The sequence below is a fragment of the Manacus vitellinus genome, unplaced genomic scaffold (assembly GCF_001715985.3).
Source record: "Manacus vitellinus isolate BGI_N305 unplaced genomic scaffold, ASM171598v3 scaffold_0_pilon, whole genome shotgun sequence".
Taxonomy (NCBI): domain Eukaryota; kingdom Metazoa; phylum Chordata; class Aves; order Passeriformes; family Pipridae; genus Manacus; species Manacus vitellinus.
Genome location: NW_021938789.1, coordinates 31,518,124 through 31,530,611, shown reverse-complemented (window position 1 = coordinate 31,530,611; position 12,488 = coordinate 31,518,124). Strand labels below are relative to the sequence as shown.

General features: G+C 39.2%; 1 protein-coding gene across 2 annotated transcripts in view; it reads left to right on the top strand.

Moving 5' to 3' along the window:
• The window catches only part of GALNT7 (polypeptide N-acetylgalactosaminyltransferase 7), a 76,617-nt gene that overhangs the window by 28,915 nt on the left and 35,214 nt on the right, over window positions 1-12,488 (top strand). For both annotated transcript variants that reach the window (XM_018070841.1, XM_018070849.1), the window contains exon 2: window positions 5,686-6,140. In XM_018070841.1, the coding sequence (XP_017926330.1) occupies window positions 5,710-6,140 (431 nt within the window). In that variant the 5' untranslated portion in view covers window positions 5,686-5,709. The remainder of the gene's footprint in view (window positions 1-5,685; window positions 6,141-12,488) is intronic.

Below are 12,488 nucleotides of genomic sequence, written 5' to 3'. Positions count from 1 at the left end.
ATAGGTTTTTTCATTTGTGTGTGCTCTTGGTTTTGTTTTCTCTGTCTGCAGCTGGTCTTGCAGTAGGTGGAATTTCTAATTGCTTGGATGGAGGCTACCATGGCAGGGGTGAAAGTGGAAGGTGTGCAATCTTATGGAATGGATCCCTTTGATAGTCAGACAACTGTGTTGTGGGAATTATTGCTTATTTTATTTATTCTGGGGTTAGTGGATATCTAGAGTGAAATCTATTCAGAAATACATTGTTGGATGTGTTGATTTTCCCTTTTGTCTGTATTTCATCCTATATACTGAAAAGTTATCCTTTTTTTGCTCATAAGAGTGTTGTGGAGTCTTTCTACGCTGCAGTGCAAAAATATTTGCAAGACTAGGTAATGCAGTGTGAGACTTTATTTATTCTATCTATGCCCTGCACTATAACCTGGTATGTAAGACTCACACATAATGATTCAAAGCAAACAAAAATATACTACATGCTGGGTTTTTTCGTCTCTCTCATTAACTGGTAGAGCAGAATCATGCCAGAAGCTTGGCTGAGAACAGGCATTATTTTAGTATCTTCCCAGCATGAGTCTAGTCAATAATGAAATCTGTGAATCCAACTTGTAGTCCTTTTTTCTTCTCTTTTTCCCCCCCCTACCAAGGTAACTGAATAAGTCAAAACAACCCCCTCTTGTTTAGTGAAATAATTGAAAACACTAGACTCTGCATCATTTCTCTGAAGTGACTTTTTTCTTCCAATAAACTTTGGTCAACTGCATTAAGTTGATGCAAACAAAGCAAAATACTTTAAATATGTTGAGATCCTTACTAAAGTGATAGTTGTGTGGGTCTGTATCAGAGTACCTGTGACAGAAGTGCTATTAAAAATGCTCCTTTTTTGCATAGAGGGATCAGGTGAGCTCTGAATGCCATTAATTTGTCCTCAGTTAAAAGTCCTTGAACCCTTCCTTATGATATAAGAACACACATTATACTTGTGTATCATGGTAGTTGCGGAAGTGTAGATTCAGCCAAGAGGTAAGAAAGGTAAAAGATGACTGGATATTAAACTGTATCAGTTTTCATAGTTTTTTCATGAGGAACACCAGGATATTGCAATGAGCAGTATCTGTCTTTATTGAACTGGATAGGAACATGTATACTCTAAGAATGTAAGGTTTTTTTAATTTCCTTTTGCATCCCTGGGTAATGAGAATGCTGCTGGATTCTACTTAATTATTTCCCTTTTAATTTTTTTTTGTATCACTGATTTTTTTCTAGATGAGGAAATTGCTTTTGTAGTCATTGCTTTTAATTAGCAACCTTTTTTCAGTATGATAATCTTTCATTTTAGAAATCAAGCAAATCCACTTTTCTAACATAAATTTGTATTCAGACATTATTTCACAAAGTTTTAGGGAGTTGCCAGTGTTGAACTAGTTGACTGAAGAAAAGCAGATTACACAACTTTCACATTTGCAGTTTTATTGCCAGCTACAACTCCAACCCTCCTACCAGCTGACTGATCTCACAGCTCTATTAAGTCCTCTCCCAGTTTTTCCTTTTACTTGGTGTAATTTATAAGCATGTTTCCAAAGGAAAACAGTTATGTTTCCTATACGTTTAACTGCATTCTTGTCTTCCGCAAAAAGGCACCTAATTTGCAAAATAAAGTGACACTGAATAACCCTTTTTTTTTTTTTTCCAAGTCAGGTAGTGACAGTATTTATATCATCTCACTGTTTTGGAAACACCTATTGCAGTGACTGAGACATAATTCCCTTAGGAGGGAAAAGAACATCTAAAAAATAAAGAAGCATGCACCAAACTGTAGCTAGAAAGCTCACAGCAAGTTCTAGCTTCAGCCCTATAGAAAAAGACAATGATCTCTATAGAAAAAGACAACTTTTTTCCACATTATGTGTCCTTTTTATAAATATGTAATGAGATTTTATTGTTGTTGTTTGTCTTCAGATGTGAGAGAATTCACAGTTTTTGGACAACCTAGAAGTGCAGAGTCCAGATGTATGTTGTGCTTACTTCTTCCAACCCCTCCACCTTGCTATTATTAACTCTTCTGAAGTTTTTAAAATAACTTTCAGACCATCTTGTTTTTCCACTTTAGAAAGGTTTTTGGGGTTTGTTTTTTTTGGGGGGGGGTTGTTTTTTTTTTAATGTGCGCACCTTCCAGTTTGGCTCTTGTTGTATGAATCTTTAGGTTTAATACTTTCACCTAAGCCAAACCCATAATCAGTGAACAACACTTAATAAAAATTACTTCAGATTTTTGATATGTCATTAATTTTTTTTTTAAAGGAGTGTAGAGTAATAATTCATAAAAGAGAGAAGAAGCTCTAGAAGTTCCTAACTAAGGCATTGTGGCTTATATGATGGCCAGAGGAGTGCTTTGATTGTGGTTTGACTTTGCTTCTTTTCCACACAGTATTTGGAAAACCTTTGTCTCAGTTATCTCTGGAGGAATGAATAACCTCCAGGAGTTGTGGTCTGCACTATGCACTTAAACACTGCTAGTTTCTCTTCTTTTTTCCCTTTTTTTTTTAATCCCATAAAATGCTGAGAGGAAGTTAATTTTCTTCATAGCATCCCATATGATGCCATGTTTTAGATTCATGTCCAGGCATGGGGAGGGAGGAGTAAGCAGCTGTGTCATGCTGAGCTGCTTGCAGGAATTAACCCACAACAGATGCCTTCTATCTTGTTTGTCCTCAGTGCATAAAAATTGGAGGAATGGGGTGAATGAGTGTGCCTATGTGTTTGTGTATAATTTTCTTAGTTTATGAAATACTTTCCTATGCCTACTAATGCGGAATATATTTAGTGTGTAGAAGGGAACTACAAATAAATGCAAAATAATGCAAATTGTGCATAACAGTTATAATGAGGCTAAATGTAATAATGGATAAGTCATAGTTCTGACGGCAGGAAAATAAACAAATTTCTTTCAGAAATGTTATGTTTCAGTCGAAGAATTGGCTAAGTGAAAGCTCATAACTGTTTTATAGGTAGTGGAAATGAAATGAAAGGCTATTAAATTCCACACAGACCAGAGGATTAAGAAATTCCTGCCTGATGGGGACTAATGATCCAGGGCGCTTACTGAGAATGGCAGTGTGTAAACCTGTCTTCTTTCTGTGCTGCCTTCCCTTTGGATGCTTCCAGTATCCATGGATATTTAATTCGAGTTTTTAGAAGGTACTTCCCTGCCCAGCGCTTTTACATCTCCCTATGGACCTGTCATCCATCAAGGTAAACAGTGGATTTCCATTGAATTTATCCATCACCTTCATGATTTTTTAAACTTCTGTTGTATGCCCCTCAGCCATCACATCTCCAAATTGCAGAGCCTTAGAGATGAAAGGCCAAATGCCTTTCTAGTCTTTCATCTCTAGATACCTATCTACCTTCTCCTTCATTCTGGTTACCCTTCTCTGTACCTTCTCAAATTCCTTTTAGATATGGAGATATGGAGACCAGAACTACATATTACTGAATACATGAATGCTTCAAAATTTTATGTAGTCAAAATGCTCTTTAGCATCCTTCCTGATGATGCCCACCATTTTTTTTGGCTTCTGTAGCTGCTTCTCCACTCAGAGATGGGGTTAAGATTTCAGTTGGTAAGAGCTGAGAGCTCAGCAGTGTTCTGACAGTAGTGGCAAAGCCTTCCTTTTGATTTCTAGGGTGTTAGATTATGCTCTCTTCAAAGTCCTCTCAGGGCTTTATTTAGATCCATGGCAGCCTTCTACTTCCTTGAAAAATGTACCTTTTCACATGCCCTTATACTTCCCTTTTTTCACTCTGGCTTTTGAGTTCCTAAAAAAATGTTGATGTAAGAAAAGAATAATGTAACACTTTTCCATGTTATATGTCTTCCCTGTTTAACCTATAACAAGCAGAGCGCTCAGGAAGTTTCTTGAATAAATTTTATTTTGAATTGGAGCCTGACTCCCACTGTTATCCTAGAAATATACTGGTTTTCTTCTTAATTTCTGAAGATTTTTTTATGCAGAATGATGCACAGGAAAGTACTGTGATGTAGTGTTAAGTATTGTGTAGTTTTGTTAAACACGGACATGAGTCAGCATTGTGCCCTTGTCTCAGTAAAGGCAGAGTGCATAATGGATGGATACGCTAGAAAGAGCTTAGCTGTCTGGAGCACTGTGTTTGGCTTCTCCTCCCACACTGCCCAAGCTCAGGGGAGATGTTAACACGTGCAGAGGACCTGGAAAAGACCTGCTAAGGAGACTGCATTTGGCCAGAGAAAAGTCTAATGGGTAATCTAATTGCATCTTTTCCCCCTGAAAAGTGAGGTTACAGAGAAAATGGAAATAAAACCTTCTGACAGGTGCAGACAGAAAGGACAAGAGGCAATCACCGTAAGATGCAACATGAGAAACTTCTACCAAGTTGTGAGGAAAAGTACCTTCACTGTGAGCTGGGTCAAGTAACTGGAACAGGTTGTCCAGAGAAACTGAGTGTTTTCAGGGTATGACTGGACAAACCTCTCAGAAATTGCATATAACTGTGAACCTGCCTTCAGCAGGTTTAAGTAGGTGGCATCCTTCTGATCTCAATTTTTTGTCTGATTCTGTATTTATGAATAGATAGTGAGAAATTGCTAAAATATGTGTGTTGATTCCTGCAGGTTTCAGTAACATTTGTCCTGCTTACAAATAAATAATGTGAGCAGGAAATCTGAACTTTCAGCGATGTTTGCCTTCATCATCTTGGACAGTAGTATTGGAAAAAGCAATAACTGGGTTTTGGAGTGCATTTGTGGGTGGGGCTGTTGCACTCTGGAGACTTCACACTCAGACACTTCAGAGCTTTTCTGTCTAGTTTCTTCCAAAATCACTCAGCCTTGTTCTAACCCCATCAACCTCACTAATCACTGAAAATATCAAATGGGGAGACAGGGAGGAGTGCTGTAAAATTGTTTCAAACAAGGAGGCTTGTTTCAAACAAGCTGCCGGTGCCTGTGGCAGCTCTCTTCAGCCCCAGCACTGCCTCCTCAGGTAGGAATCTCATTTCTGTTGCACTGCGGTTGTAGCAGAGGGAGTAATGCTTGGTGGGAGCAAGTTGGGTGGGTAGATGTGGAGTGTGAAGGGTGGGGATTATATGTGGCTCACAGCTGCCACAGATGTGTGCCAGACTGCATGTAGTCAAAGATCTTTTTCCCAGTACAGGAGCATCTTGAGGCTATATCTAGCAACCACTGAGACCTTATACAGATCTGAGCCACCAGCAGGCATACCTCAGAAACACCCAGTGTCCAAGAGTGGGCCCAAGAATGCCATGCTCTGGACTGTGGCATTGTTTGCCTCCATACTACCTTTTCCTTCATAAAATGCTCTGTCAGTGCACCCTGCACATCACTTTGGTGTGCAACTTGAAAACCACATTCAAGTTAACATGTCCTGCACGGGTATTTGGTCTTTGGAAATGCTTTGGGCATTAATTGATTTCCAGGATCAGTGCACCAAGGTAAGTGTGGACAACAGCTAGTGATGTTCTCCAGCAGTCAGTAGCTTTAGTAAAACGTGTTCATTGAGCCTCTCAACACAGGTTTCTCTCCTCTTGCTTAACATATATTTAGTGCCAACTCTCAGTGCATTAACTACTGGATGTAAATAAAGGGTCATCAATTCATATGGTCTGCTGTTTCTCTGTGTGTGTATATAGGATGACAAAGAAGACAACAGACCCATGCCAAACAAAGGAGACCATGGACTAGGAAATGAGAAGTTCAAACCCGTGGTACCTTGGCCTCATGTTGAAGGTGTGGAAGTGGACTTGGAATCCATTCGAAGGAAAAATAAGGCCAAAAATGAACTAAATCATCATGGTGGTGATAACAAACAGCAGAACATCATCCAGAGGCAGTATCTCACATTTAAACCTCAGACATTTGTATACCCAGATCCTGTTTTACGACCTGGAGTCCTTGGTAATTTTGAACCCAAAGAGCCTGAGCCTCACGGAGTTGTTGGTGGCCCTGGAGAGGAAGCAAAGCCATATGTTTTAGGACCAGATTACAAAGAATCCATTCAAGCCAGCATTAAAGAGTTTGGGTTTAATATGGTGGCAAGTGATATGATCTCACTAGATCGGAGCGTTAATGACTTGCGTCAAGAAGAGTAAGCAAACCTTTTGTTTTCTTGTAGTTCTGTTTTTATGTTATTTTCTTTCCATATATCTTAATTGATGCTTAAAATAATATTATTTATTAGGCCAAATACTTAAGGCTTCTTGTACTGACAGGCAAGAGTACTGTACTATACCAAATGTTTCCATATATTCTTCTTAATGCTGTTGCAATGATTCCTTTCATGAAGAGTTAATCTACAGTGATTTATCTCTGAAGTAATTTGTTTTAGTGTCTAATTGCATGTATTTGCATGTTCCGTGTCTAGCCACAGTCTTCATTGTCATATCTTTCCTTAATCTATAATTTAAGATTTGTTTTTAAGAAAGAAGGATTGCCTTTATTAGGCATTCCCATTCTAGTTAGTTTATTCAGTTTTGGTTTACCCCAATGTTTTTAAAATTAAATGTAAATAAATAAATAAAGAGAGAACAGAAACAAAGAAATACTGTTCTCTTTAAATAACACTGCTCTAATTACCTGCAGTAACAGAAATATAGATCTGCCATAGTGATGGTTGGAGTAGTCTTCTAGTAGTTTCTCACAGCATTTGTCATAAAGAAGGAAGCAAACTTAGACAAAATATTTTTTTACTTGCTGGGTGTCTACTTTGTTGTGGGAAAATTCTCATAGTTTACTAACATTTGCTCAATGATTAGTAACAGGTTTACACAGTTTGTTCTGACCTTTGATATATGTTGGAGCCAATTTTACTCTTAGGCTAATCTGCATTTGATATAATTTTCCTTCTTAAATATCAGCTAAGGACAGGTCTCTGAGCTAACTGATTGATTGGTAAGGCATTTTTTAGTCTGTTTTTTTGGTTGGGGTTTTGTGGAGGGTGTATGAATTTAGATATGAAATTAAGTACTTTGCAATTTTCACTTCCCCCTCATCTCTAGCAATGGATCGATGCTGATCCCTGGACTGGGTGCCAAGCTCTGGGCTTGTGTTTCCAGCTGTGATAGCTGATCTGTTTAGCTGGTCACTCTCTGGTTACTGGGCCTCTGCTCTGGCCTTTTGTGGTGGGTGTTTTTTCCGTTTCAGGGCAGGAGAGAACTGGCCAGCTGCGCGTCTGACTCATACCCATGCATGGACAGCTGCTTGAATTTACTACCTGGTGTGTGCTCACTGAAAGCAAATGAAGTACACCGAGCACAGCATTTCCCTTCCTTAGTGCTGTGTTCCTCAGATGACTTACTAAAGGTTTCCACTTGCTGGCAGTCAGAGGAGAGGACTGTGCCTGTCTGCTACTGGTGGCAATGAAGTGCCAGCTGTCCTGGGTGTTCTCTTTGTTTTTCTTTCTTTGCTGTGGTCAGCAGTTGGTCCTCTGAAGAGATTTTTCTGAAGAGGAAGAAATGATCTGGCTAACCTGTGTAGGTCAGCATTTTCTTTTTAGGAGGTTATTCCCTAGACACTGCTGCTTCCCATTTGCAACCACTGGGATCCCTTTTGTAGGAGGCAACAGGACTAAGGAAACTCAAAGAAAAAGCATTTCCCCATCAAGTGTTGTGATTAACTGAGCAGGGGGGCTTGCTGTCTGCTGTTGCCAGGAGTTCATTTTAGCGGAACACGGCTTTGGCCCTACCTTCCTTAGAGAGAGAAGGGGAGGAGGTGGAAGCACTCTCCCCTCCTGCCCTCCACTCTGGAAGTACAGCAGCGTGTCATGTGTGGGTGGGACTGGGCTGACTCTGCCCAGGCTAGTTGCCATATCTTTGGCAGCAGAACTCAAGTATTCCCTCCCCTCAATTTTTACCCAAGGTGAAGGGCATCAGAGAAGATATGTATCTGCCAAATAGTTCCACACCTGTAGCTTCCTGAAGTATTTTTGGCATAATCTCAGAATTTGTCTTTACTTCTGTTCTGAAGGACATTAATAAATAGAAATTCCCAAAGATGATTAAATACTTTGGGGAAGAGGAGGGACAGCTATGGAAAGATGAATCTCAGAAACAGTTTCCTTCAAGCACAGTTGCAGATAAGTCTTCTCGGAGGTCAAAGCCAGTAGCTCAAATCAAAGTTATGTTTTATTATTTAATGTTCTAAGCAAGTAAACAAAACAGCATGAAAAAACCATGGGAACAAAAGGCATCTTTTAGATATAATTTTATTTATTGAATACTTGGGATGGTTGCAATTGCCTTAAATAAGTTAAAGGTATATAGCTTCCATGTGTCTCCTGGGAACAGCAGAAGAGAGGGGAAGCAAGCGAGATTGACTGATATTGATATATGATTTTAGGTATCCACATCCTCACTCTCTAGCATATCCCCCAAGATGAGCAAGAAATGCAGCAAAAGGTAGCACATTGCCTATTGGATGCACCATTTATTTTCCTCCCACTGATCTGCTTAAAAAGAGTAGAAGCCTTTGTGGTTAATAAGTCTGGTCAAATTCAGTTTAATCCTACCAAAGAGCAATATAGTAATATTTTTATAGTTAATGCTATATTGGCATTTCTAATTGAGGAAGATCTTTCTGGTAAAGACCAGGTTATTTGTTCGTAGACAGGCAGACCTCACCTCACCCTCTCTTCCTTCAAGCATCAGAATTTTTAAGCGTCACCCTATGCAGTCAGGTTTTTTCAGTGAAGTATGTCAAATGCTTTCCCAGGCTCTGCTAGCAAGTGAAATAGTGCTACAAGAGTTGTCTCTCCCAGCTTAAAAGTCTTGTAGCCTTAGGGCTTGTCCCTGCTGGAGGGGGAAGAGGGAAGAAATGACAATAAAGGGGGATTCAATTCTTCTCTGTTTAGATTTGACTTTGTAGTCTGACATGTTATCAAGATGATTTGCTATCTGCCTTTATTGATTCAGTAGGAATTTTGCTGGTGATTCTTGGCTGTTTCAGCTGCTGTAAAAAGCCTTAACCCTTGCTGTGTGCTGTAGACAGGAATAATGCTGGACGGTGTGTTGAAATTTTTTGTCAGGTACATCAGAATATTTCTGTTTTGCCAGTACCATATACTCTTGGCTTATAGATTTTAACCAGTATATTTCAATGTTGAAGCCCAGCACTTCTGTTGACATACAGAAAGTCATAAGTTTGGTTAAACAAAAGCAAAAATATATGGGGATATAAAAAAGTCAGTGTGGAAACTTCCAAAGATGGCTCATCTCACTGCAGCCTTTTCAGCATCCTGTAGGAGGGCCAGGGGAGACATAAACAGGGTTTAGGTGAACCTGTTTGCCACCTTATTTTGTGTTGCAAAGAAGTAGAGCAGGCTTAGCAGGCCCTGTCAAAACATCTGTACAGTAGCTGGAAGAAAACTTTTTCTTAAAACTCGGTGATTTTTACCTTTTTTGGATCTATTTTTATCGTCCTGGTAGGTGGCAGCCTTTTAAGAGCAGTCATTTATATTGGATTTTACATGTTGTACCTGCTTCCTAGCAGACCTGTGATAAAACTAATGTTTCGGGAAGAAGGATATTAATTTGATTGCTCCCTGGACTATTTTTTTTGTAATCAGAAGTCTCCACAGAGGTAGAGCTGAAGTAAAACTAGAGTGATAAAGTTTCTGGGCTACTTTGGATCCAAGATAAACACACCATGCTAGAGAAATAAAAAATGGACCTGGGTCTGAGGATAGATGCTGTGGGGTAACAAGGTGTGTCCTCTCAAAAAAAAAAAGTCTGAAGAGATAACTTCAGAGAATTCTAGCTAGGAATAACAAGAACTTAGTTGTTTACCCTGCATAATGATCCACTTGTCTAGAGAAGTTTAAAATAAAATTGAATTTAAAAAATCCATCTATACTGGGTCTAACTAGTGATTGTTCTTGTTGACAACCTTATCTCTAGCTCTGGCCAATAACATATACTAGTGAGAAAACATACAAGAATGGATAAGCTTCATTCCTGGCAATCAGTGGGCTGGAACACTTGAGCCAAAAATTGCAACAGGATTGTCATGCTTCATAGACCTCTTTCTCTGCACAGACTTGTCTTTTAAATGCATATATACACCTGAAATTAATGACATCCTGAGTCAGTGACTGCAGAATGTGGTGTTTGTTTTAACCTCTCCTCCCAAATAACTGGCATGTACTTCTGTTACTCTGCTGCTCCACAGTATGGGAATATCAATAGATATCACCATGAAGCTACTATATAAATGTTTCATGTTCCTTCCTTATTATTCTTACCATTTTATTTCCCCTGAGCTAAAATCCTTGAAGAGCTATCCACATTTGACTCCAAGATTTTTTTTAAATTATTTTTTTTCCAGTGGTGATACAGAGTTCAGGGTTTGTCGCTGAGCGTACGCACTGAGTGGCCTAACACTTCATATACAGTCATTGCACTTGCAATGAGCTCTCCTGCCAGCTCATTTCCTTGGTAGTGTCCTTGAATTGTTCTGCAGCTGTTTATAGTCATTTTAATTGCAACTACCAAGAACTTTTTATTGTTCAGTAATGACCTGGAAGAGGAGGTGAACTGCTTGGCTGCCAGCACAGACATTTATGCTGCTACAGTCACAAACTCACTTAAAATTGAATAAAATAAGTCTGTTGAATGAATGGACTTTGGCAGTTATTAATCTAAGAGATCTGCCATATTTGATTAAGAACTGTGCCTGTAAAGCAAGCAAAGATCCTCATCAAATGCTTTAGAAATTCAGTTACTATATTAATACCCTGACCCATCTTCACATAATCTTTGATTTCTTCAAAAGATGATAATATTTTTCCATGGCATGGCTTTTTTCCGCCAAAGTTGTGTCTATGGTTTACTAATTTTGTTATTTATTACTAACTTCTATTCAACATGGAAGTCAGATTGAGTGGTCTGCAATTCTTTAGCTCCCCAGGGCCCTTTGGTAAAAATTGGTTTTGTGTTTTCCTCCTCTGTTTGTTTGATAACAGGGCTGGAATCAGCAATAGTTATACACCACAATTGTTTGTCTATTTATGTTGAACATTGTTTGGGAAATACTGGGTTTATTAAATGAAAAAAAAGTCAATAGGCTACTAATGGCAGAAAATAGAGAATTCCAGTAGAAGCTATCAGGCAGATTATCTCTGATGTCCGAATTACGAAGTCCCTAAGCTTTAGGTAGCTGAAGATAGGAATAGGGAATATAGTGGAAAGTATCACTGTGCACTTGCCCTCGTTTTGATCTCTTCTCTGGTTATGTGCTGTTGGTCACTGCTGAGAGTTCAATGGAAATCCTTAATTTAGCTCTCCTGCTTCTGAAGTGGTGTCTTTTCATTTTGATCATGTATCAGCCTGACAGACTTTGTGGCAAGCATCCTACTTCTGGTGTTTGAAAGAAATATTTGAATAGCAGCTCTTACACTTCAGTAAGCTATTTCTCAAACTTGAGTTTTGGGGTTTTGTTTGGGTTTTTTTGTGGGTTTTGTTTTTTTTTAATCTCTTCTTATTTACATGCACTTGGCCTGAATTAGTACTCGTTTCTGTTTCCCTAGTGTGGACACCACCCTGTACATTTAAAGAATGTATGTCTTACTGCTAACAGCATCTGGGGTTTTATTTGATTAAAAATAAAATTTCCCTTCTTCATAGTTCCCTTTTTTAAAAGGAAGTGTCTCCTGCCTGTGTCTTCTGTCCTGTCAGATGCTCCGATTCTTCCGTACTCATCACAGGTGCTGTCTGAGTCTTTCTTGGGCAGCCAGTACTTCTGTGTGGTTCTATTCATGGCTTTCCCTTGTCCTTCTGCTAGACAATCCCTGGCACATTTAAGCTCCAATAAACTGGTTCTCATTTATTTTAGCAGAAGGCAGTCCTTCATGGATAAAGTTAATCAGTTCCAAAAATTTCACCCATTGCTAATGAATTCCAGGTCATAGTTTCCTGGATCCTGCTTCTTGAAGGTGGGCAAGAATTCGTCTTTGTCAGTCCTCAGGAACCACTATTAAGCACCAGGACCTTGTAAATATTGGTGAGTGTGACCTCACAATGACATCACAAGCTTCCTCAGTGCCCTCTGGTGTGATCCATCCAAATCCCATGGGCTCATGCTGTGTTTATCCCATTTGCTGTAATATGTCCACTTAAGTGGTCCCTGACTCACCTCTGTGGTGGATATTTCTTCTCTTCTGCAGACTTTGCCCCTTGACTCAGGGACCTGGGAGGTGTGAGAGCAAACCTTGCAAGTAAAGACTGAAGGAAATTATATGTTGAGTGTCTTAGTCTTTTCTGTGTCCTTTGACAACAAATTGCATCTCTTTTATCAGTTTAGTCTTCCTCTAGCCTACAAGCTCTTCTCACCCTTCCTGTCTTATGGATTTCAACTCCATAAAGCTTTGCCTTTAATTCTCTCTGCATGGCTTCAGGCAATATTTCTGAACTCCTCCTAGGTAGCCAGTCCATGCATCTACCTT